At 39.6% G+C, this 27,932-nt stretch overlaps 2 protein-coding genes across 2 annotated transcripts; both read right to left on the reverse strand.

Moving 5' to 3' along the window:
• Positions 1-312: 312 nt before the first annotated feature.
• LOC116257698 (flavonoid 3'-monooxygenase-like) lies at positions 313-2,567 on the reverse strand. The gene is made up of 2 exons (XM_031634650.1): positions 1,671-2,567; positions 313-988 (listed from the first exon to the last, which is right to left on the reverse strand). Exons 1-2 carry the CDS (start codon positions 2,565-2,567, stop codon positions 347-349), a joined length of 1,539 nt encoding a protein of 512 aa, XP_031490510.1. The 3' UTR covers positions 313-346.
• Positions 2,568-21,893: 19,326 nt separating this feature from the next.
• LOC116257504 (flavonoid 3'-monooxygenase CYP75B137-like) lies at positions 21,894-24,523 on the reverse strand. The gene is made up of 2 exons (XM_031634329.2): positions 23,555-24,523; positions 21,894-22,796 (listed from the first exon to the last, which is right to left on the reverse strand). Exons 1-2 carry the CDS (start codon positions 24,440-24,442, stop codon positions 22,152-22,154), a joined length of 1,533 nt encoding a protein of 510 aa, XP_031490189.1. The 5' UTR covers positions 24,443-24,523; the 3' UTR covers positions 21,894-22,151.
• Between the last annotated feature and the right edge of the window lie 3,409 nt (positions 24,524-27,932).

Here is a 27,932-nt window from a genome sequence, read left to right on the forward strand (position 1 = left end):
CATACCGAATAACATTATCATTTAGTATTTTGAGGTTGAGTAATAGCATTTAAGTTTGGGGGTTTCGCCTGGTTATATGACATTCGTACTTGGCAAACTCTGAGTTTAAAATGATGGAAAATAGAGGTAGGTGTACACACACACACACATAATATATATATAGACACACACACATCTCTAGCCTCTTATACATGCAGCCAAATGGATGGCTGGAGTTTTCAGCTCGGATCGAAAGACGGGTGGCACAGTCTAGCCAAAAGGCCTGTGAGCCTAAAGCCCAGACTTTACATTGTTTTATATATCTAAACATCGTGTTTATGGCTCAAAACCAAACCATGTGTGTGAGCTAAGCGGGGTAAGCGCTTGGAGCAAGCCTGGGCTTAGGGTGGATCTTGAGGGGCATGGCCCTCTGCAAAGTGATTCCATAAGCCTCATCCATATTTAATGTCTCTGAAGGCTGACCCGCCGGCAGCTCCCATCTGAACCCATGGACCAAGGTTGCGGTCATCAGCTGTACCATCCTTATGCCCATGCTCATGCCAGGGCAAATTCTTCGGCCTGCCCCGAAAGGTATCACTTCAAAGTCATTCCCCCTTACATCTATGTGCTCATATTTGGATCCAGGCAAGAACCTCTCCGGCTGGAATTTCAGTGGATCGGTCCATATGCTCGGGTCCCGGCTGATAGCCCAGACGTTGACCAACAGGTGCGCACCCTTGGGGATGTGGTAGCCAGCAACCTGGCAGCTTTCACTGGCAATGCGCGGGAGGGAGAGCGGCGTCGATGGGTGGAGGCGGAATGTCTCCTTGACAGTTGCCTGCAGATACGTCAGATTTGATATGTCTGATTCCTTGACCAGCCGGTCCCTGCCGACAATAGAATCAAGTTCGGCCTGAACTTTCTTTTGGATGTGGGGGTGCTGGATCAGCTCGGCAATTGCCCATTCCACCGTGCTTGTTGAAGTGTCGGTACCAGCTGTAAACATATCCTGCATTTGCAAATGCCTTGTAATTAGTGATGACGATGACATACAGGAGGCAGGCAGATAGACCAAGGTTTGGTGAGACCGATATTCATGACAGGTGAAAACACAATTAATTTGCCTATTTCTTGCTTGTGTACTCTTGAATTTAAATGAAACATGTAGTTATCTATCAACCTTTCAAAATTGCTACTTATTCCAAGCTACCCACCAATCGAGAATTAATGAAACCAAAAATATATATACATATATATATATATGTGGAGAGAGAGAGAGTGGAATAAGCCATGCGGTTAAAAACATCATAAACTATAATCATGTTGCTAAAAATTTGTAACTACAGTTTCAAAATTTTTGTTATCTAGCGACCTCTGAGCGGCCAGTTACATTGGAGAGAAAATGAGTGGAAATTGTGTTGTATTTTCCAATCTTTTAAGAAGTTATTTTTGCCAACAAAAATAGAGTACTACCATACGTTTATTGTAAAAATGATGCAGTTTATTGTAAAAATGGTGGAGAAAGTCTTGAAAATGTACGCACCTTTGTAAAAGAATTTCTAAAATACCTATGTCTCCCTTCTTTCTTTTCTATTTCATATTTGTTGCGAAGTGTGCAACTTGATTTAAGGATTAAGAAAAACCACAATTCATATGAATGAAAGGAGAAGGAGAGAAAAAGAGAGAGAGACAGTTAGCAAGGCTTTGATGTCAATATCCGTCAGCTTGCCATTTAGACCATCAAGACCGACGGGATCATCCTTCAGCCGCAGCAGCACGCTGAGAAAGTCGCCCTGCAATCCAACGCTAGAAGAGCACTCATGCTCATCCATAATCCTCTGCATGAAGCCATCGTGCCTCCGGTGGTGCACCTTCATCTTCTTGGCCACACCCATGAGGTCCATCCACTCCAGCGAAGGCACGAAGTCCCCTATGTTGAACACCCCGGACAGCTGCATTCCCTCCAACACTAGCCTCCTGAACTCTCCGGCGTCCTCCCCACCCTCGAACACCCTTCTCCCTATCAGCACCTTCCCCAGCACGTTCGCGATGCACAAGTGCAGTGTCTCCCCCACACCGACGATCTCCCCTACCTCGCCGGCCCGCGCCAATGACGCCGCCAGGATCCGCACCTCTTTCTCCCTAACGAGCCGGAAGTCGTCGAGCGCCTTGTTAGAGAAGAGGTGGACGGCACAGATCTTCCGCAGGCTCCGCCACTTAGGCCCGTACTCCGCCCACACCATGTCATGTGAGTCATACGCCATGTGCTTCGCCACGGCGTTCGAAGGCCGCGACAGGAAATTGGCGTCGTTGTGCTTCAAGAACTCGCGTGCCGCCGACGCCGAGCACGCGGCGACCACCGTGGTGGTGCCGAGGCGGAGGGAGAGGAAGGGGCCGTAGCGCTTAGCGAGCTCGGCGATGGAGTGGTGGGGCATCGAACCGAGGGCCGGAAGGCTGCCGATCAGGGGCCAGCCGCTGGGGCCCGGTGGCAGCCGGCTGTTCTGCGGCCAAAAGTACCAGATCACCGCCCATACGGCAGCAAGGAGCACGATGAGATGGATAGGACTGGCGATTAAATCTTCTATCATGATGGGTCAGGATCTCCCGGCTTGTCAGGGATGACTGTAGATGACTGCAAGAACGGTCAGAGAAACTTTTATAGATTAAGGTTAGCAAAAATGGCGCTTTTTTCTCAATATCTTACAAACTCACCACCCGACCGTTTTGACTTGTTGTCCGTGAGTCAAACCTTATCTACCAAATCCAATTTTCTACTACACTGCCGATAAAAAGAGAAAGATTATACAACAATTTATTGTTCCGATTAGGACTAACCAACTTATTCTTCAACATTGGTTAGATTATTGAGGAAAGATGGGAAAGATATATATATATATATAATGAATAATAGAACGAGAGCCTTTATAATCAAAATCAAAGATGTTAAAGGTGTTATTGAAAATAAAAAATATTTCCCTTTCCTATATATAAAAACATTATTTTCTTTATTTCCTTTTCTTGTCTTCCATTCAAACAGTTTTTTATAATAGCTTATTTCCTTTTTCTTTCTTTTCCCTTTCTTTTTCTTTTCTTCTTTATCATTTTCCTTTCCTTTCGTTTCCTTTCCATCTATTAAAATCAGGTAATTCTCATACATCTAAACTTAGCTTTACAACATGAGCAACCTCCCTCATATATATATAAGAAAAAGGAAGAATAATAGGTTGGTCAAAGTTAGGCAGTCCGTTCGATTCTCATGGCACAATTCATAGGGAATGCAAATGGTGGATACTTGATATTCTATATTGGTGTGTGTACCACTTTTCATCCCAGGCGTTGAAGTAGCTCAGGACTTTATCTTTTCAAGGTATCTCTCACCCTTCAGAATGAACATGAACACAGAAGAAACAGGCTGACATTAATTGTTTAATGAGCTGACATGGATTAGGAATTACGAAAGTTAATAATAGCTTATACAAGGGTGTTGATCACACCGTGCATATGCATTTTCTTTTTTATTGCTTCAAATTCGTGCTACTAATTAGGCAACACGTTATAGTTTAATAATTTAGGATAGGGAGATTGATCATTGCTGCACGTTAGTTTGGCTTACCTTTTGCCAACTCTTTAATAAACAAACTTCGGTAATTAGCATTGGTAACCAACAATACATATGTTGTCTCTTATATGAATATGTTTCGCTGATGGTCAGAAAGATTTTCTAGAAACTATAAAAAGAATATCTCCTTCTCTTTCTCTCTCTATATATACAAGTGGTAGATCCCAAAGTATTAGGTCAGGGATAAAAACTATATGTATATATATATATATATATATATATATATATATATATGTCGAGTCCACTGATTGATTCATAGTATCTAAGAGAAAGAGAAAGTGGTAGATCCCAAACTATTAGGTCAGGGATAAAAACTAGACCCTTTAATTTTTTTACTAAAAAATAATTTTAAATAAAATATACACGTTCAGCCACACCCAATCAGACTTAAAAGTAATTTTATGTCCTTTACTTTAGTTGGTTTGGCCAAAATAAAAATGTGACTTATTAAACCCAGCGGGCTGCACAAGGAGACTGCTTGTTCATAATGGTGGCGTAAACGGGAGCCTTACTATGCCGCTATTCTGGTGATGTTAACTCGAATTGCCTTTGAACAGCTGCATTTGACATTTATTATAAAATGGCCACATCTTTATCTCTATTAAAAGCACTATAATCTCTCTCTCTCCCTCTCTCTAACCTTGTGTGTGCATGGTTCATTGATATTGATCAGTCAGTGGATTCACACTAGGGGATTCATGTATATGCAATATAGTTACTGTTTTTTCCAAATTGCTTCGCGCTTGTCTCATTATTCATAGATTGGAATCAACATAAATGGCTGAGTACTTCGTCCTTTTCTTCATTGCCTCTACTTTTTGTATCTGCAGCTGCCACCTCAACCGTGACTGAATCTGGCCAGCTTCCTGTTAGAGTGTGGACCATGATCCTTACTTTAGCCGTTTTATGCTGTTGTCCTAATCCCTATGTTTAAAAGAGGTGGTTGTCTCTTGTATACTCCATTATGAGTTGGGGAAAATTCCAATGTGGCTGTGGACATAGAGAACTTTGGTCTCCGAACCAGGTAAGAGTTTGTGTGTGTTATATTATTATTATTATTATTCTTGTCTTCTCTTGATATCAATTGGTTATTTTTCTGTCTAGAATGGCTGTTCTCATGGTTTTAATAAATAAACTCTGCCATCATTCGGATGTCTTCATGATTCTTTTTCACGAAAGTTTGGTTTTTGATGATGTTCCTAAATCTACACGAGTGAAGGATGGATGATAATGAGTGTAAAGGGCTATGTGTAGAAAAACGTCTTCGTATTAGGTTACATCTATGCACAAGAGTGTGGCAAACCTTGAACACGTTACTCGTTTGGCATTGTCTTCAGTCTTCCCGTGCATGGAATAGAAACTAGGAGATAATAAAGCAAAGATTGGGGTGGCTCCTTTTATACATCTTATCTGCCGTCCTCTGCTGTTACAGTGGGCTCCCCTTAATATGGTAAATGGGGAGCTTGGAGTTGAAGTTCTTAGGGTGACATCATTCCATATAGTGTTAAGTGTTTGGTTGTTATAGTTCCTAACCTTTTTGAGTTGAAAACGAGGCTAATCCATCAAACTAAGGGCTTGAGCTCCGTGCAGGTGGAGATTCTGTAGTCAAATCTCTTGTTCGATTTTCATAGACGCTATCCTCTGAACGTTGAGAGTTGGGTGAGAGATGGTTTTGTTGGTTGGTCCCTTCCCTCCCTCTCTCTCACATTCTCTCTCTATATCCCTCTTCCTCTCCGTTGCAGGTGTCTTCTCATGACTTCTTCTAGCAAATGGTGTTTGCTAACACTTAACCCATAGATAAGCCTTCTGTATGTAAGTTAATTTGTGTGGAATAAAACTATGAAAGAAAAGGTAGGTTTCATTAAGTCTGATATTTTTTCTTTTTCAAATTTTTGAGTAGCTAGGGAGTTTAGACAAAGAAGTTGGCATGACAGTTCCTCAATTCTTTATCTTCTACCAAGACGAAGCCCAACTTTAGGAAGTTTCAAAAAATTATTACTATGACTGTAAATTTGAGTGATTGATCATTAATTACCACAAACATGGCATTAAACAGTCATGTCACTATAATAAGTTTGGAAAAAAAAATTCTTAAATATGTTATTTCAAGTTCATTATTTTTAAATGAAAAGAAAATAAACTACATTATGTTTTTGCGTACCCTTGGGGGATAAGGGGGGAGTGTGGCAGGCTTCGGCCTTCTTATGAAATAGTAAGATGAAATACTCATCATGTTCACCCAACAATAAAAGTACGATACATAACCTCCAACATGTTATTTTCTAAAAAATAAGATTGCGGAGTATGAGTAAGTACAAGTATAATAGTGGCACACATGTTGTATCAGCCATGAGCAAAACTTCACGGTTCCACACTAATATGCACGCCGGCATGGAACACAATTTTATAGTTTCCTTCCTACAACCAAGATGAAATCGATCAAGAGAGAACGAAAAATAAGTAGACAAGGTGAAGACATAATATAACAACCCGACCTACCCTTGGGCTCGGGCCTCTGGTCCACCAAATCCCAACTGGCCCCTTAGTAGTTTTTGTTCCAGCTAGAAAAAAGCTAGGGACAAGAACAACCAATCACTTTGACAACTTATTTGTAAGTCTTTGAAGATCTCTTACAATCTTTAATACAAAACTAAATTTTTGGGATGTTACAATCCACCCCTTTTAAGGCACATATGTCCACGTGTGTGGGAGCCCAAGCCCAAGCGTTGAACCTGCTCTGATACCATTATAATGGCTAGTGCATAGACCCGCCCCTTAGCTGTTTTATCTGTAGCCAGTAAAAGGTTATGAACAAGGACAATCAGTCAGTTTAACAATCTCTTTATAAGCCCTTGAAGACTCTCACATTCTACTGAACTAAACTTCTAAGGTATTACAATGTACCCCTTTAAGGCACATACGCTCATACATGTGAGATCCCATGTTTGAGTGTTGAATTGTACTGTGATTCCATTGTAATGACTAGACCAACTTTTAGGCTTGGCCTCTGGTCTAGCAGATTCCAATATGCCCTCTAGCAATTTCAGTTCCAACCAGAAAAAGACAAGAAATCAGGACAATAATTCACTTTAATAACCCTTTATAAGCCCATAAAGATCTCTAGCAATCTTCAATACGAGACTAAACTTTTGAGGTGTTAGCATAATGTTATATATATATATATATATATATATATAACACATAAAATTTCACATACATATACATTTAGATATCTTGGCATATATCTAAGTAGTTCAAACACACATGAACTACATGCTGGACTTAGGTCCAAATATTTCCAAAATTGGAAAGTGTAAGGTCTGATCAACTCAGTCCGCCTGTGAATATGTGTACTTCTAGCATGATCCATCAATATTCTAGTTTACGATAGTTGCTATACTAGCTCTCTTTACAATTAAATGAATATGTGTATACTGCTGTTTATTTAGAAACACTGATGGAGCATTGACAGCCTTAGAATGACACTGCCGTTTGACTGAGCAGTTAAATGAAGATGAGATCATTTGGGACTATTGTGATCATCTTTAGGATCCAGGATCCGCCTCGATACACTCACCATCATCATGAACATACTGCACTCTTGGGCCCTTATTTCATAGTTGATTATTGTGCTAATAGATGCATGAGACAATTCTTTCAAAAGCAGAAGATGGTTTCTATGCATGCACCAATTGGAACTATTCCTGAACTTGACCTCAGCTCTCCTCAATCGGCGGCATTGTTCGCAATGGCTCGACAAGAATGAAAGACACAAATATTATATACTTGGTTCGTAGACCCAATTGTAAAGAAGGAATATGGATGCCAACCGACCACCATCCATCATTCCCTAAAAGTTTATGTTGTCAACTTTGTACTCCTTATTTCATCTTCAGTCCTTGTCATCTTTGTTAGTGTTTTCTTTGGATGTAACTTTAAAAAACTCTTAATATAATATGAACATTCATTTTGTCATCATTTCCTTCAAATGACTCTTCAATTTCTTGTCTCACAAGGTGAATACTTGAAAGCCAACAAGATGGTTGGAAGCAAATCACAAGCTAAACAGGCTCTTCAGAACGAGGCTTCATCTTTTGAGCTTAGGCCAGAAACACTTGGTCTCCTAGCGATTGAGCTAGAAAGCAACCATATGTTTCGGACGTTCATGGAGCAATTCATGAGGGAGTAAGAAGAACAAAAGGCCTTGATGATTGCTCTAGAACCAGAAAATGAAAAAGCTGCCAAGCAAAAGAGGAAGAAAAAAAACAACAAATCTTGCCCTACAGATCAGGATGAAGACCATTTAATTTCATATTCAGCAACTAATAAGGAGGAAAAACTCAAACTGCTTCCTCTCAAGAAGAAAAAGACAACAAAGAGAAGCAACAAGGGAAAGACATTATGGTGAAAATCAGTTAGGTGGAAGTTCGGAAGAGAAACCCAAAAGAAAGAGAACGCCCATCAAAAAAGACAAAAAAACAAGGAAGTACATCCCTAGCAGTAGCTCGAACAGTGAAAGTTCTATAGAAAAAGTAAAGGAGATCAAGGGCAAAAAGAAAAAAACAAAGCCAGAATTAGTCGAATCAAGTGATGATGAAAGTCCAACTAAGCGTTGGTTCTATGAAATGGAGAAAAGGATGAACATTCTTGAACTTAGGGGAAAAGGAAAACACTCATACTCATGTGAGAATTATTATCTCAGTATTGAAGGGGACGAGGACGTGAAAGGCTTACCCAGGGAGTTCGTCAGATATGATAGAACCACCTGCCTACATGTTCATCTTTATGCTACAAGATCTGGACAAATAACAGAGCATTGTTTCGCTATGTTTCAAGAAGTCTTGAAGGCATCGCCGCACAATGGTACAAAGAAAATGTTAACCCGATTGAACTAAAGGAATTTGACAAATTGATTGACATGTTTATCGAAATATTTGAGCAAAATGCTTCCATGGTTCCAACCTCAGTTCCATTTTCAGTCTACCTCAGAAACAAGGAGAAATGGCTCGATAATTCATCCAAAGATGGACAATTCAATGTAACAAGATGAAGGAGCCCATTTCTGAAACGCAAGCTTTGTCACTCATCAGGAAAATTCTTGCCCAGTCCTTGAAAAGTCTTATATGCAACACCTCAATCAAGACCTTCGCCGAGTTAATTGAACAAGTAAATTCAATGGATAAAGGAATTGTGAAAGGCGATTTTGATGGAATCATTGCTCCTAAGTACAAGGAGAATGGAAAGGAATGAGGAAGGACACATTTGCCAGCATACCTCATAGCTAATGCCAGCATTTGAAAGGACAATGGCAATAATTATAAGCATGATAAAGAAGTTAGTCACAAAAAGAACACACAGTTTCCCAAAGGCAATGATGAAAGAAAAAACAAACACCCAGGCTGGTGTTATGACCAGAAATTCACTTCTCTCAGTCAATCCCATGAGAAGATTTTGGAATGCCTCCTTGCAAAAGGAACTATCATCTTGCCAAAAGTATCAGAGCCTCCAAAAATGATGGGAGGGAATAAAGAAAAACTGTGTAAGTTTCATCGTACTGGTGATAACACTGAGGATTGTTTTGTCCTCAAAAACATTATCCAAGACTTCATCAACAAGGATCTACGGATTTGTGATGATAGCATCCCTAAGGTATTAAAGAATCCATTTCCTGATCACAGGAAGGCGACAGTAGCCACGATCAGCATAGACACTCTACTTCCATATCATCCGCAGGAGCACATCTGACCTTGTGATGAAAACAGTTCACACAAAGTCATGATGACAAATCGAGGTAAGAAACCTCTGGATTTCATTGCTATGATGAACGACAAGACAAAAAGTTCATCCAAAAAACTTCCCATAATCCCAAACTCTTTTATCCTACGAGGCGGCGGTGATAAATCATGAGATGACTCTTTGGACGAAGATCCATGCTATTTGGGTGAGGTCCTTCCCTTGGAGGAGCGTATGGTTGAGGGAGATTAAATTCGACCCTCTAAGGACCAGTCAATTACATTTTCAGAAAGGAACCTCTCAAAATGCGGATATTACCATGAACAGGCTCTTTACATCGTCGTCCAGGTCAATGGGATGACTATGCCACATGTCTTGATCGATGGGGGAAGTGGCTTAAATATCTATCTTGATCTCACAACCAAAACTTTGGGATTTCATGAAAACAAATATCACTCTGATAATATCAAGATCTATAGATATGATGGCCGAAGCATGAACAACAAAGGTACCCTCGACATGAACATGATCATAAAAAACACCAGCCATTGCATTGTATTCAATGTGGTGGATGTACCACCACTATATAACCTCCCCAGAAAGCATTTGTCAAATGAACAGTCGGTAAAGTTGAACCTATGATAATACTCGAATCGGAATTACCAGAATTCGCTCAGATTCAGAGATAGGAACATCCCTTGCCCTCAATCAATGATCTATTTGAAGAGATTAATATTGGAACCAGTGAAAATCTTAAAATCCTTCAAATTTGTACTAGTTTGTCAGTAGACGAGAAAAAAAGATTGGTGGACTTTCTTATAAGTAGCTAAGAAGCTTTTGCTTGGACTTTGGAAGATACACCAGGCTTAGACCCCTAGTTTGTTGAACATCGTTTGCCCTTAAATCATAATTGCAAGCCAGTTAAACAAAAATTGTGCAAGCTTGATCCTCGACTAGAAGGGTCTATAAAAGAAGGCTTATAAGACCTACTAAGGGCAAAATTCATTCATGCCATCGATTACCCAGAGTGTTTGGCTTCGTGGTGGTCCCCAAGAAAAATGGTAAAATTAGATTTTGCATCGACTTTCGAGACTTGAACAAAGTCAAACCAAAATATGATTATCCACTTCAAAACATTGATTTGTTGGTGGACAATATAGCTGGTCATGCCATGCCATGTTTTCTTTTATGGATGGATATTCGGAATATAACCAAATCAAAGTAGCAACAAAAATAAATCTAAGACTACTATTACTATACCATAGGGCACTTTCTGTTATATGGTAATGTCGTTTGGGTTGAAAAATGCTGAAGCAACTTATCATAGAGCCATGACTGCTATCTTCCATGACCAGATGCACAAAATCATAGATGCATATATCGATGACATATTGATTAAGATAAGAGAATACCACATTAAGACCCTTGCCCAAGTGTTTGAGAGACTCTTACAATACAAGCTTCGTTTGAATCCTCAAAAATGCGTGTTTGGGGTTGAATCGGATAAACTTTTGAGTTTCATGGTAAGTAAAAAGGGATCGAGATGGATCTTACCAAACCTAAAGCTATCATCGATATGCCACCACCTACCAGTATCAAGGAACCATTATAATCATCTTTTTGCAAGGGCGAATCCAGTCCATCACACGATTCATTTCTAATCTGACCATGAGATGCGAACTATTCCACCAGCTGCTAAGAAAAGGTGCCAAACTTGAATAGGGTTTCGAATGCCAACAATTATTTGAAAAGATCAAGTGATACCTTCTAAATCTACTAATCTTAAAACCCCCACTGTTGGATAGACCATTGCTGCTTTACATTATTGTGAATGAGTCAACATGTGGTGGCTTTTTGGCATACTATGAGGAAGGAAGTTACATCAAGCATGCAATTTATTACATTACCAATACTTTTGTCCAACACAAAAGGAAGTACTCCCCAATAAAAAAAACTTATCTGACATTGGTTTAAATATGTCAAAAGCTGAGACATTATTTATTAGCTTGTGAGATCAAGATACTCTTCAAGCTAAATCTTCTTAAGTACATCTTGGAACAGCCCTTCTTTAGTGGACACATTGCCAAATGACAAGTTCTGTTGATGCAATATGATCTTGAATATGTGTTATAGAAGTCAATTAAAGGACAAATAATTGCGGATCAGTTAGCAGCCTTTCTCTAGTACGAGGAAATCAGAACTAACGACGACTTTTTGGATGAACATGTACTAAGATTGGAAACGGTTCCGATATGAAAGATGTACTTTGATGGATCCAGAAACGTGATGGAAGCTGGTATAGACATTTTACTCATCACTTCGGAAGATGAAATGATCCTGTACTCTTTGAAACTTGACTTTCCATGTAGCCATAACATATTCAAGTCCTCATACAAGGACTTCATTCTTTATTAAGTTTTCAAGTAAAAAGGGTGCATGTATTCGGTGACTCTCAACTTATCATCAATCAAGTGAACGGAGAATGGCAAGTCAAAAATGAAAAGTTGGTGTCATATCAAGAGATCGCTACCTCTTTAATCCATCAGTTTGAAGAAGTACAACTGGCTCACATAAAAAGGAAATGTATTCCCGCCTTAGATACGATGAACATGTTTCACCGCTTCAAAAGTAGGGTATTCTAGTCTTCCGATCTCAAAATAACAGATTGCTTCACTGGTCGACCATCTCTTAACCCATGCAGGTAAGGAGTTAAGTCTGAAACATCTCTCCAAAAATGTTTTGTTTAAAAAATTTGTGGTGCTTATCTTTGTCACTAAGCATGGTTAACACCGGCTTAGTAACAAAGAGGGGCATCTGTAATCACCCTAATTTTTTTCAAAAAGCTATGTTATTTTACCTATGCACAAAACCCAAATTTAGACGCAAGGTTCAAATCCAAGATCCAACTTTCAGATCCAAATTAGATCCAAAACTCAAATTTAGATCTGAATCGAGCATTTGAACCTCAAAATCCAAAATCGAGTTCAAAACAACAAAGTTTGGTGCTATAAATGTCCCATGCATGTGCACAGACTGCCCCCTTGTTTTAGCTTCGTCATCGTACCAAAATATGTTTCTTTTTTAAGCTTAAAATAAAGCCGACCACTCTTTTGATAAAAAAGACAGTTTTATACACTAAAAAAAACAATCCATCACCCGTCTCACGACGCACAATTGCGCGACATGATCGAGCATCGCTCGCATCACGCGCGCGAGATCCTTTGAACGATCATGTGACGCGATTGCCCCTGCACACGGTAGTGCATTGCGTGGGCAATAACCGGGCAGGGGCCTATGATGATGCAATTCCTCCTCATTTTCTTGCAAAAACTGCCCCATGGGGGGCAGTTTTGGTTTCTTTGGGTGGGCAATAGTCATGCCCACACCTCAAAAAGGTGTTTGCAGGGATAATGGCCAATCCCATTTAGTCAAAACCTATTTTTTTGAAAAAAAATTTGAAAATAATTCAAAGTTCTTTGAAATTCATATGAAAATATTGTGAAATTAAAAAAAAAAATCAAATTTTGGGTTTTGGGTCCAAAACTCTCTATAAACACTCTCACAATCTTCTCTCTTGAGTTTGAGCTAGCCCTTGGAGAAACTCTAGTGCATTCTCACTTGAAAACTTAGAGTTTTTCCCTTAGCTCTCTTCTTCAATTTCCCTGTTCCTCTTTTCTTCTCATTTCTTATCTTTCTCCAACCTTGGGAGCAAGCTTCATCAAGCTACAATTCTATTGGAGGCATCATCTTCGTCATCTTAGAGCTTCACTCAAGGTGATCTAGGATCATCTAAGCAAGATTGTTCATTTTTCCAAAAACCATTGCCATTACAAGTATGTAATCATCAACCCTTTCATTTCTTTCCTTTGTTTTTTCCCTTCTTCAGCTCTCCATGGCCATATAAAATTGCTTTAAAATATCTATTTTAGAGTTAAGAAACTATTCTTGAGTGCACCGGGAGTATGAGAAGGTGAAGTAATATTCCATTTTATGATTGAATCATTATTTCTTTTGTTGAATGTAGCCTTGTTCTGGTTTCCTTATTTTCTCCATTCTTCATCTCTCATTGGCCATATAAGATAGCCTTCAAATCTCTATTTTAGAGTCAAGAAGCTATTTTTGAGTGCACCGAAAGCATGAGAAGATGATATTATCTTTTATTTCATGACTGAATGATGTTCTTTCTTTTCTTGAATGTAGATTTTGTTGTTCCTCTATTTCTTTCATTCTTCATCTCCCCATGGCCATATAAGATGACCTTCAAATCTCTATTTTAGAGTCAAGAAGCTATTCTTGAGTGCACCGTGAGTATGAAAAGGTGAAATGATCTCATTTTATGATTAAATAATGCTATTTTCTCTAAAATATAGTATTGTTGTTTCCTCTCTTCTTCATCTCCTCATGGCCATATAAGATAGCTCTCACATCCTTATTTTAGAGTCAATAAGCTATTCTTGAGTGCACCGGAAGTATGAGAAGATGAGATAATATTTCATTCTATGATTTAACAAGTTCTCTCTATTACTTGAATATTATTTTATTTCGTATTGTTCATGCATAGTTGCTTGATTTTTCTATTCATATATGTGAATGCAGGGTGAGAATGAAAGTGTGGTTTGAGAATATTTATTATTATGTAAATTTTTGAGGTTGAGGCTTGTCCAACCCAGGGAAAACCCTCATGAATGTGTACATGTTAATATACATTTTCATGTCAATTCGTGTTAGTTTCATTTTAATCACTTGATTAGAAACCCTAATGAGCGCCTTATCGTGTGGTTTGGTTTTCTTCCATACCCAACGGTGGAAGAAATATATTCCATTGTAACAAACAAAATAACTGTCTTATATTCATATATATAAAAATATTTAAAATCATGCTTTCCAATACATTTTTGAAAGAACCCTCTCTAATGTGGCCTTGAAAACTTAGCTTAAGCTTTTGCATGAGTCCAAGCTCCCCTCCGGCCTACATCAAACTTGAAGTCGGTTATTTTTTATTTCTTGATTTCTAATCTTATGAAGGCACATATGTATATACATGTTATATACATATATATCCACATGGTAATTTCATTCTCCTCTCTTTATGCTTTCGTATTTTATTTTTACAAATTTTTGTATCTATATGAATGCATATCTACATGTGTTCTATTTTCTATTTCTAGAATCTTTTATTTATCTTTTCAAGTTAAATGTCTTCTCCTATATATATATATATATATATATTCCTCTATTTCTTTCCCTATAAAATCTTTCCTTCTTTTCTAATCAATACCCTCTTTTATAAACTTTCATATACATGTATGTATGATAATATGTACATGTATATGTGTATCTCTCTCTCTCTTTCAAGAACTTCTCATGTGTACACATATATGTATGTACATATAAAATACAGACAAAGATATGTATCTCCTCTTTTAAAATCTCTCATTTAGTGATCTTCAAAATCTTTTTCTCTTTTTCTTTCTCCATATTTCTGTTTTGATTAGGTCTTTATTTTTCTATTCCTTTGAACATATTTTTCTTACAAGATCATTTTCATTTGCCGACTTCACCAAGACCAAAGTTCAAGTAGTGACCCAATATTGGAATCATGCTTGTTGGTTTACAACCTTAATCCAATTTCAAAAACTTTTCTTTCTTTATAAAAATATTTATGATAACTATAAATACAAAAATCTTAGATGTAAGTTGTAGTATGAATGCCTTAGATGCATGTTGTGGTAGGAATATTTTATTCTCTTCTAATCATATAGGATCTATGCATTCATGCATTCTACTAACTTAACATCACTTATGATCACAAGCACCACTCCAAAAAACTTAAGCAAGAGGAGATGGAGCTCTAATTAAGTGGTAACCAAATTAGAGCAAAATCTGAAACCTACTTGAACTCTTAAGAGAACACTAAAGTGACTTGAAAAAGTGATCTCCAAAGTTTTCTAAATATTTATAAGAAATTTCTCAAAATCAAAATGTTTTGCACTCTCAGAAGATTCTTCAAAACTTTCTCAAAATCTTGAAACATGAAATCTTTAACATTTTCTTAAACACTACACCGCATGTACAGTGAAAAGATGTTTAAGCTAAAATGAAATGCATCAATAATAAGTATAGCCCTTGCATTGATTACTCTCGGTAAAGGCACTAGGAATGGTTGATCCTCGTACCGACGGGCGAGTCCATTTCTCTCTCATTTTCAAATAAAAATCTTATTTTTCTGGATCACTCCAAATACCAAAAATTTTGGGGATGCGAACACTACTCAAACTAAATAAACTGTTTTTAATGACCCAATCACTACTCAAACTAAATAAGCTTGTGCCACTAATTAGAGAATACATGATATTTTAATAGTTTATGATAGAGAGATTGGTCATATCTGCACATTACTTTGACTTAACTTTTGCCAACTCAATGATAAAGAATACAAGTACTCTGTAATTTGCAATGGCATTGAACAATACATAAATTGTCTCTGATTATATAAATATGTTTTGCTGATGGTAAAAAAGATTTTGAAAATCTCTTTCTTACTATATATATATATATATATATATATATATATATATATATATATAGTAACCAGAACCATTAAATTTATATTAGAAAATATTTTAAATAAAATATAGCCACTCTAATATATTTATAATGACTATTTTAATATAAAACATACTTTCATTTGAGTTGCTTTTATGAAAAATATGTATTTTTCTGCTCTGAAAATGTTGATGTTATGGGAGCTGTTCATTTTTGTTTGCATAAAAACACCATAAAACTCCAACAAAAGGTCAGGTTGGTAAATGTTTCTTTAACCCATTTTAAGATGATGTCAATAAGATTAGGTTTTAACAAAAACACTTTAATTCTCGCTTTTAAGCAATCTATTTTTTTGTTCCAGAATTAATGGTCTAATATTCAAAATTTTAGACGTTAAGTGACTGCCATATAGAAATAAGTAACAAATAATAAATGAGGTATCAGTATATAAATAAGGCAATTCGTGGGGACAGGTGTAGGCAATTGCCCACACGTGCATCCGCCACCTTAGCCACAAGGTTTTATAATTACCTTGATGGGGTGACTAAGTCTCTTGACCCAAGTGTGGTTTCCTAGTGTAATAATTGAATCCGAAAAAACTTCTTTAGCTCATTCCTTATAGTCAGTTGGAACAAATTTAGGTGATCCAAAGTGCTTCTAATTAATTGAAAAACAAAGGCCATGAGGGCCATAGTACATCTGGACGGGCCAATGGCTGGCAGCAGTCTCCCGTTGCAAAGACTGACACATGCCATTACCAAGAGGCAGGGTAATGGCCTCTAGGTTTTACACCCCAAATGAGCGACAAAGTCTCTCTTCACAAGTGAAATACAAAAAAAAAAGAAAATTAATTGAAAAACAAATAAAGAAACTTAGTTGAGCTGCCTATGTATAAACACAGATTGTTGGATCGGAAATGTAGTTCTGAGTAGTGACTGGACTTCAGTGGCATGTTGGCAATCATGTCAGTGAACATGCATTTTCATTGGTGCAAAGCACCGTAAATTCGGCTATGATAGGATATTTCTCGAGAAGACAAGTTCTGACAACTTCTTCAACACATTAAAAAAAGTTGTTTAATTGATCAACTCTTGCTATCACTCCCTTGACTGGGCATCTTCTCGAAGCTCTTGCTCGGAAAACACCTATGGAGGGTTACGCCCTCAACCTTTATTGATAAGAAATGATATATTTACAGCAAAAATATAGGATCTCAAGAAGGGGCTGGAGACTCATTAAACATTTGCAGCTGCAACTACATCCCAATTTGCTAGGAGGTCCTTCTAGTCTTGAAAGTGGTTGCCTTCATCTGCCAAGAAAAATAGGCCTACTGTGCCACTGGCCATCGCTTGTTATTGGCCTGGAGCCTGGAGAACAATTGGCTTATGCTCTTGAGTGACCACTTGTTGACAAAAATTCAGTAGCTAATTTTCACCCATAGAGGTTGAAGGCTTGGACCACTTGACTACTACAAGGGAAATTGAGGCATTCCTCAATTTAACCATGGCAGCTAGCCCCATAGTGTTGTTCCTCTCTCACGTGACAATCTGAATTATTGCACCATTGTCCCTCGCCTGGCTCCAACCTTGCATCCATATTCCTGTAAGAGACCAGATTCTCAGACATTTCATAGAGTGACCATCGGCCTCCATGCTGAGAAATAACTCCATGCACCATTCTCATATCCATTTTGCAATAGATCCTCTGATTTTATGGGTGTCATGCCTCAACTAGTTTCTCAGTTGCACAACAAACCAAAATGTGGAAACTAACTAATATGTATTTCTGTAGTAGCTTGTGATCTTTTTTCTTCTTCTCCCAAGCCTTGAAGGATTCTTTAGTGGAGCTCTTGGGGAGAGGCCATGAGTCACATCGGGATGCCAAAACCTTCTACACTCTCTTCACCACATTGCAACCAGTAATCAAATGGGTGACTCATTCCCCTGCATCTCGACAGAGTAGCACATGGATGCCAAAGTAATTCCTCTTCTATCATAAGTCAGCAACTTCTCTTCGCATGCTAGATATAGCAACCAGGACACTTTTGGAGGCCCCAAACCAACCCAAATGGTCCTCCTCCAATGTTCAACGTAACCTTTAGAGCATAGATATTCCGAGATTGCATGCATGGAAGCAACAACCTTTCCTGTCCCTCTTCAAACAGTCTCATGCATAGCTTCTTCAACCAAAGATTTAGGGAAAGGAAAGCGTGTGTCAGGCAACATATGCTGCCACTTGATTGTACGATCTGGTCACCATTTGGTGGATCATAACATTAGGCTGAGCCACTTGCATGTTCACCTCTAGTAAATAAGGACTTTTCGAGACTTGACCTTTGTTGTACTTTTAACTTTTTAGCTAACGTCCTCCCTAATGAGTTTTCATGCCCTTCCAACAATTAGATACATACATTGCTCTTTGATGTCCCATAAACTTGAATTCTTAAGATACTTAACCCTGACATAAGTACCCCATGTTGAATATGCGATAGCGCTGGAACAACCATGAATGTTGAGGCCATAGAATTGACTTTCCTCTGGCATCTAACGCCCAAGCCATGTTCAGATTTCGGAAGGCAAGCTTTGGACCACAAGATTAGATGGAAGTGTCTCTTCTAATCATCATCACCCCACATAAATTTGGAGCATAAGGGTTCAATCTGTTTGATTGTGCTATTAGGTATTTGAAAAAACCATATTCCGGTAATTGAGAATCGTAAACTACATGCCTTTAAAAAGGCACAATAGACTCAAATAAGACAACATTTTTTGCTTCCAGGCAGCTAGTTTGCTTTCCATCCTAATCAGCAAAACATGGCACTGGTTGGTGGAAAGCTTTTCCACTTGAAGTGAAAAACCAAGTACGTGAGCAGCATAGATCCAGCTGCCCACCCTAACTCATTTACCACTTGTTGAATCTCTGATCTGCTGACATTAATCCCCACTACTTGGCTTTTGTCTGGGCTAACTACCAACCCAAAATTAACTTCAATCTCCCAAAGTAGCTCTTTGAATTTACGGATGGAAGGTAAATGATATTCTAAAAAAGCAAGAAGTCATCAACGAGCATGATAGATGAAATGAGATTTCTTGATTTGCCGGCTTGCGGCAATCTAACTTGCTTACATACGACTGCTTGCTGGAAGCTCCTACTTATCACATTTGCTACCACTAGAAACAGGTATGGAGAGAGCAGGTCACCCTGTCGATGCCTCCTTTTCACTTTAAACCATTGTCCTTCCCAACCATTAACCAATACTGCAATGAACACAGAGCTGACAATCTTCATAATCCTGTCAATCCACTTGTTGTCAAACCCAAGGAAGTGAAGAGCTGATTCCAAGAAGGCCCAACTGACTCAATTATAAGCTTTACTTAGATCAAGTTTACAACGCGGAACCTTGCCTTCCTAGTGGCAAGGGAATGAATGACTTCATGGCCCAACAAAAAACATTCTTGAATGCAGCATCCTTTAAGGAATGCATGTTGTTTTGCTGAAATCACTCTCCCAAGGATCGGTGACATCCTGTTGACAATCAACATACTAATAATTTTAACCAAACAATTACTCAAAGAAATAGGCCTGAAATTTGAAATATGGGAATTTCTTGGGGATGAGTACCAAGTGCATCTAGTTGGCTTTATGGACCTGCCTGCCTTTTACAAAGAAATCCCTAACAACATTATAAATGTCTATTTTGACCACTTCCTAGTTAGTCTGATAAAATCTGAAATTAAAGCCATCCAACCCTGGAGCCGAATCACCATCAGCACCCATGACAGCTTCTTTGATTTCTTCTTCTATTATAGACTCCAATAAACCTTTGTTTTCATCTTCCTTAACCATATGTCCATCAATATGGATAACTGGCAAGGATCTAAAGGTTGTATCCTGACCCAAAAACTGATAGAAATGATCTAAAATCGTTTGCATCACCTCCGTAGGATTTTTCATGGTAAGATCCCTAACAACAATATGGAGAATTTTGTTTCATCTTCTTCGCCCTTTGACAACTTCATGAAAAAAACGAGTATTAGCATCGCCACTCTTTAACCATATTATATGAGACTTGTACCTCCAATAATCCATATCCATCTATAAGAGTTTGGTAAGTCTAGTATTTAAGGATCTTTCCTCCACGACCGCATTCAAGTTACACCATTCAGCCTGGACTTAGAGATTAGCAATATCCTGCCTGATAGAGCCTACCTGTATCCTGCCTGATGGAGCCTACAACTCTTCTTGGATGCTGACCACTCTTTTTCTCTCTCTCTCCTCCCCACCCAGTGCTTGCGGCATTCTATCACACCAGCGTCCAACAACTTGCCATCACCGTCGAGTCCGAGCATTGCCGCTGTCCTCCCTTACTGATAGCGTACTCCTGTTAATGGTAAGGTTGAAAGGCAACAGTTTCTAAAGATATTAAAAAAAAAGAATCCCAACAAGCTAAATGAAAATTAATGATAAAGGAAAATAAAATCTTTCCATAAAATTAGATTCAGTTTCCTATGCTTATCGTTGTCAAGATTATGTGAACATCACCTATTTAAGCACTTTCTTTCCATATAATTTTATGAAGGAGGAAACTATGTAAACTATTTCACCAAATCTTATGAGTTGGGGCGGTAACTTACGCATTTGAACATTTTTCCTTGAATATAACATTTCCTTGTAAAAATTTTGTTACATAGACCATGGCCAGAGTAGGTACTAGCTGCAGTGGTGGAGTTCAAAATTTCTAACTAGGGGGCACTAATTTTTAGAATTTTAAACTTTAAGTGATGCTTATACATAAATAAGTAAAAATTAATAATAAAATAGTGTATGAAATTGTCCACACCAACCTACACATCTCCCCACCACCGATACGCCACAAGGTTTTATAATTACCTTGAAGAGTTGACTAAGTCTCGACCTAAGTGCAGTTTCCTAGTGTAATAATTGGATTCAAAAAAAAAAATGTGGATACAAGTCTTTTTTAGCACATTTCTTATATTTAGTTGGAACAAATTCAGGTGATCTCTTGTGGTTTCAACTAAATCAAAAGCAAAGGCTTGAGGGGCGTAGCACAACTGGGCAGGCCAGTGGCTGGTAAGCGATCGCTCACTGATTTGAGTATGAAGGGTGCTTTTCCATAGGTGGAGCTAGAAATTTTTTATAAGAGAAGCAGAATTAAGGTTTTTAAATTTTGACACAAGTTGAAATATCATTTTCTAAAATTTTTATATAGGACAAATATAAATTTCTAAAATGTAAAATAAAAAAATGAGGTAAGTCTATTCGCTCCGCCCTCTCTTTCCTCCACTGCAAACCTATGGGATAATCCCCAAAAAAATGGATATATACAATATGGACAAAAAAGTACAAGGACATAGCCGAGGTAGGATATATGAACTTCGGGTTTACACCCGAAGTGAGCGACACGTAGTCTCTCTTCCTCAGATGGTTTCTACTTTCTACAAATCAAATGAATACAAATCAAATGAAAAAGAAAAATTGGAAAACAAAGAAAGAAACTCAGTTCGGCTGCCTATGTGTGTACACTGAATAGCAAAATGCTTTGTTCAGCGGTGCAAAATAAGAAAAAGTGTGAGACTGTTCATTGGTAAACTGGTTTTGTTGCATAGTTTGTTTGTTGCATAGTTCTGAGCAGTGACTCGATGTCAGTGGCGTGTTGGCAATTATGTTAGTAAAACTGCACTTTTCATTGGTTCAAAGATCAGCTAAGATAAGATACTCCCGCATCGCGAAGATAAGACATATTCTGACGTGACGTCTTCTTTGACACACTAAAAAAGTTGATTAATTAATCATCATTTGTTATCTTTTTTATAAATTTGCTCCAAAGATTTAGCACATATATTTACATTTTTTTTTAATCTCAAAAGCGGCCATGTCCCCTTCCAAACTAACATTATCATTTAGTATTTTTAAATTAATAGCACTTAAGTTTGGGGATTTTCGCCTGGTTATACGACATATGTATTAGAGAGTTTAAAATGATGGAAAATGGAGGTAGGTGTACACACACTACATTATTTTATATATATGTAATATGTAGACACACTCATAGAAGGAGACTAATAGCCCCGAAAGATATCTCAGCCTTTTACAGATGCAGCCAAATGGATGGCCCGAGATCTCAGTTCGGATAGAGAGAAAGGTGGTGCAGTCTAGTCAAACATAGGCCCATGAGCTTGAAGCCCAAACTTTACATTGTCTTATATATCTAAACATCGTGTTTATAGCTCAAAAATCAGACCATGCGTGTGAGCTAAGCAAGGAGGTAAGCTCTTGAAGCAAGCCTGAGCTTAGGTTGAATCTTGAGGGGCATGGTCCTCTGCAAAGTGATTCCAAAAGCCTCATCCATATTTAATGCCTCTGAAAGCTGGCCCACCGGCAGCTCCCATTCGAACCCATGGACCAAGGTCGCAGCCATCAGCTGCACCATCTTTATGCCCATGCTCACACCGGGGCAAATTCTTCGGCCTGCCCCGAATGGTATCACTTCAAAGTCATTTCCCCTTACATCTATGTGCTCATACTTGGATCCAGGCATGAACCTCTCCGGCTGAAATTCCAGTGGGTCGGTCCATATGCTCGGGTCCCGGCTGATAGCCCAGACGTTGACCAAGAGGCGCGCACCCTTGGGAATGTGGTAGCCGGCAACCTCACAGCTCTCGCTGGCAATGCGCGGGAGGGAGAGTGGTGTCGATGGATGGAGGCGGAATGTCTCCTTGACAATTGCCTGAAGATACGTTAGATTTGGTATGTCTGATTCCTTGACCAGCCGGTCCCGGCCAACAACAGAATCGAGTTCGGCCTGAACTTTCTTTTGGACATGGGGGTGCTTGATCAGCTCAGCAATTGCCCATTCTACTGTGCTTGTTGAAGTGTCGGTACCAGCTGTGAACAGATCCTACGTTTGCAAATGCCTTTTAATTAGTGATGGCGATGACGTACAGGAGGTAGATAGAGCAACGTTTGGTGAGACCGATAACTATGGCAGGTGAAAAGACAATTAATTTGCCTATTTCTTGCTTGTGTCCTCTTGCATGATTTCATGAATTTAAATGAAACATGTAGTTATCTAACAAACTTTCAAAATTGCTACTTATTCCAAGCCACCCGTCAGTCAAGGATTAATGAAACCAAATATATATATATATATATATATATATATATATATAAAGAGAGAGAGAGAGAAATAAGCCATGTTGCTAAAAACATCATAAACTATTCCATGTTGCTAAAATTTTGTATTTACAGTTTCAAATTTTTAGTTAGTGATCTAGCAACCTCTGAGCAGCCAGTTGCATCAGTTGCATTAGGGAGAGAATGAGTGGAAGGAAATGGTGTTGCATTTTTCAATTTTTACGTAAAAAGTTCGTATTTTTGTAGAGTACTATACTACTTTTAAGACACTTGATTAAGCGTTGAAAGATTACGTAAAAATGATGGAGAAAGTCTAAAAATGTACGTACCTTTGTAAAAGAATTTACGAAATACCTGTGTCTCACTTCTTTCTTTTCTAATTCATATTTGTTGTGAGTGTGCAAGCAACTCGATTTAAGAAAGGCCACCTCTGGACAATTCATATAATGCATATTTGTCGCGTATAAAATCAATCAAAGGAGAAGGAGAGAAACAGAGAGAAAGAGAGAGAGAGAGAGAGACAGTTAGTAAGGCTTTGATGTCAATATCTGTCAGCTTGCCATCTAGACCATCAAGACCGACGGGATCATCCTTCAGCCGCAGCAGCACGCTGAGAAAGTCGCCCTGCAAAGAAGAGAACGCATGCTCATCCATAATCCTCTGCATGAAGCCATCGTGCCTCCGGTGGTGCACCTTCATCTTCTTGGCCACACCCATGAGATCCATCCACTCCAGCGAAGGCACAAAGTCCCCTATGTTGAACACCCCCAACAGCTGCATCCCCTCCAACACCATCTCCCTGTACTCTCTGGCGTCCTCCCCACCCTCGAACAGCCTTCTCCCTATCAGCACCTTCCCCAGCACGTTCGCGATGCACAAGTGCACTGCCTCCCCCACACCGACGATCTCCCCCACCTCGCCGGCCCGCGCCAATGACGCCGCCAGGATCCCCACCTCTTTCTCCCTAACGATCCGGAAGTCGTCGAGCGCCGTGTTAGAGAAGAGGTGGACAGCGCAGATCTTCCGCAGGCTCCGCCACCTAGGCCCGTGCTCCGCCCACACCATGTCATGTGAGCCATACGGCATGTGCTTCGACACGGCGTTCGAAGGCCGCGACAGGAAATTGGCGTCGTTGTGCTTCAAGAACTCGCGTGCCGCCGACGCCGAGCACGCGGCGACCACCGTGGTGGTGCCGAGGCGGAGGGAGAGGATGGGGCCGTAGCGCTTAGCGAGCTCGGAGATGGAGTGGTGGGGCATCGCACCGAGGGCCGGGAGGCTGCCGATCAGGGGCCAGCCGCTGGGGCCCGGTGGCAGTCGGCTGTTCTGCCGCCGAAAATACCAGATCAGCGCCCATAGGGCAGCAATGAGCACGACGAGATGGATAGGACTGTCGATCAAATCGCCTATCATGGTCGGAAAATCGGATGGGACTTGTGAGGGACGACTGAAGATAGCTACAAGCACGGCTTGAGAAACTTTTATAGATTAAGGTTTGCAGAAACGACGTTTTTCTCTCAATACCTTACAAACTTACCACCCGACCGTTTGCAGTCGTCATCCGTGAGTCAAACCTTATCTACCAAGTCCAATTTTCTTGTTCCGGTTAAGTCTAACTTATTCTTTCAAGATTGGCTACATTATTGTGGGGGAGTAGGAATATATATATATATATATATATAAAAAAAAGAGAGAGAGCCTTTATAATCAAAATCAAAGATGTTAAAGATATTATTGAAAATAAAGTTATATATTTCCCTTTCCTTGTTATTTTCTTTATTTTCTTTTCTTGTCTTTTTATCCAAATAATTTTTTTCCTTTTTTTTCCCTTTCTTTTCTTTCCTTCTTTATTATTTTTCTTTCCTTTTCTTTTTTTTCTTTCCATCTATTAAAATCATGTCATTTTCATCGATCTAAACGTAACTTTACTACATGAGCAGGATTGTCCACAACAATGGGAGAGGAGTTGCCGAACATATATATATATAATATATATATATATATATATATATATATATATATAAGAAAAAGCAAGACTAAATGGTTGGTGAAAGTTGGATCGATTCTCATGGCACCATTCATCTGAAATTCAAGTATTAATTTATGTACCACTTCTCAAATTGAGGACCTTGGGGCCAGGGAAAGGGGAAGAGTTTTGGTCTTTTTCGAGGTATCTCTCACTCGTTAGAAAGAACAAAAAAAAGTTAATAGTAGCTTACACACACTGCATATGCATTTTTTTTATTGCTTCAAGTTTCCGTTACTAATAGGCATGCAACACCCTATATATATTTTAATAATTTAGAAAAAAGAGATTGGTCATTTGTCTCTGATATGAATATGTTTTGCCTGATGGTTAAAAAATTTTTCTAGAAACTATAAAAAGAATCTCCTTCTCTCTTTCTCTCTCTGTATATACATATAGTAAGTGGTAGACGCCAAACTGTTAAAGGTCAGAGATTATATATATATATATAGAGGGAGAGAGAGAGATCTCAATCTCAAACTATTAGGTCAGTCTGAAAACTAGACCCATTAAATTTTTATAAAAAAATAAAATTTAAATAAAATATAAATAAGTTCAGCCATATCCAACGAAATTTGAAATTAATTTTCTGTCCTTTACTTTAGTTGGTTTGGCCAAAATAAAAATGTGGCTCATTAAACGCCGCCGGCTGCACGAGGAGGAGACTGCTTGCTCATAATGCTAGCGTAAACAAGAGCCTTCCTATGCCGCTATTCTGGTGATGTTACCTAGAATTACATTTGAAGAGCTGCATTTGACATTTATTATAAAATGGCCACATCTTTATCTCTATTACAAACAGAATCTCTCGCTTCCCCCCCCCTCTCTCTCTCTCTCTCTCTTGTATAACTACAGTTTCAAATTTTTTGTGATCTAGCAACCTCTGAGCGGCCTGTTGCATTGGAGAGAAAATGAGTGGAAATAGTGTTGTATTTTTCAATTTTTTAAAAAGTTATTTTTGCCAACAAAAGTAGAGTACTACCCTACTTTTAAAATCCTTGATTAAGCGTCGAAAGAAATGAAAGATAGGAACTTGCAAAAATGATGGAGAAAGTCTTGAAAATGTACGTACCTTTGTAAAAGAATTTCTAAAATACCTCTCTCTCTTTTTTCTTTTCTAATTCACATTTGTTGCGAAGTGTGCGTCAGCTTTAATTCATATGATTCAAAGGAGAAGGAGAGAAAAAGAGAGAGAGAGACAGTTAGCGGCTTTGATGTCAATATCCGTCAGCTTGCCACTGAGACCATCAAGACCGACGGGATCATCCTTCAGCCGCAGCAGCACGCTGAGAAAGTCGCCCTGCAAGGAAGAGAACGCATGCTCATCCATAATCCTCTGCATGAAGCCATCGTGCCTCCGGTGCACACCCATGAGGTCCATCCGCTCCAGCGAAGGCAGGAAGTCCCCTATGTTGAACACCCCGCACAGCTGCATTCCCTCCAACGCTAACCTCCTGAACTCTCCGCCGTCCTCCCCACCCCTGAACACCCTTCTCCGGTTGTTGGAGAAGAGGTGGACGTCGCAGATCTTCCGCAGGCTCCGCCGCTTAGGCCCGTAGTCTGCCCGCAGGCTTCTAGACGTCGCAGATCTTCCGCAGGCTCCGCCACTTAGGCCCGTAGGCTTCGCCACGGCATTCGGCGGCCGCGACAAGAAGTTGGCATCGTTGTGCTTCAAGAACTCTTTTGCCGCCGACGCCGAGCACGTGGCCGTTAGATGTTATGCAAATCTAGTGCTAAGTTGTATCTTTTTAAGATCTCATAGTTATAAAATTTTTTAAAAAAAGATAACGCTTGGACGTTATACTCACTCTTGTATAAATATTGTTGTAATTTGTTCACAATGTATTGTACGGTTTTGCTCGGTTTATTATTTATCATGGTATAGATTATGGTTGAAGTCGACCAAGGCGAGCACGGGCAGCATCTGCTCGTTTCTGATTCCGCAGCATCAGTCTTGTTATATCCGGCTGTTCCTCTGTTCACGACTGTTCCTCCGTTCACAAAAATATCGGCGCCCTTTCCTCTGTCCACCACCACCGGTGTTGGCCACCGTTGGCCTCCATAATACTCAGGCAGCACCCTCCGTCCGTTCCGGTTCCAACGAGCCCAAGCTCGACCGGAACCGACGCCTGAGCCGGCCGAAATCTCCAGATTTCCAATCGCCTTCCTTGCCCTGTCTTTGTTCGTCAGCGGGAGAAATAGGGCGACCGACCTCCGCCTCGCAACTTCAATATCTCGCCGTGAAACTGAACAGGAACCATCGCCCAGACGTTGTGCTTCCAACTGTCCGGTGCTCGACCGGATCCGACATCGGTGCCGGCCGGAATCACAGTTTTTCCGGCCACCTGTCCAGTCCTCTGTTTTTGGGCGAGAAGCATCGGGTTCTGTTACTGCTGCTGTGTCCCCTGCTTCAGCCGATTGTTACGTCTCGCCTCAGCAGCCCAGCCAACTGTTTCCTTGGCACCTTCCCTCTGCTGGACTTCTGGGCGCGCTGCTTCGTGCGAGCCATTTTTTCCGGCAGAGGAAATAACCAAAATTATATCGCCTCTTTCCCGTTCTCGCTCTCTCTGGTTTCCCCGAGTCATTCTGGTATCGTCGCCGGAAGGAAGAAATGACAACTCCGCCTGGAAGGAACAAACTCGATAGCCCGCTTACGACGGCACGTCTCTTTCCCGGCTTCCTCCCTCTCCACCTTGGTTTACTTTCTCTCTGCCTCCTCGCTTCATGGGAAGCCATCAGACTATTCTTTTCACGTGAATAACTAATGGACCAAGTGCAACAGAATCCAGTTGATGATGTCGTTTTCCACATGGTGGAGAGTCGTCTCAATCGTATCCCAAAACAATCCATTTTATCTCCATCATTAGGATAATCCTA

The sequence above is a fragment of the Nymphaea colorata genome, chromosome 7, assembly GCF_008831285.2.
Source record: "Nymphaea colorata isolate Beijing-Zhang1983 chromosome 7, ASM883128v2, whole genome shotgun sequence".
NCBI lineage: Eukaryota > Viridiplantae > Streptophyta > Magnoliopsida > Nymphaeales > Nymphaeaceae > Nymphaea > Nymphaea colorata.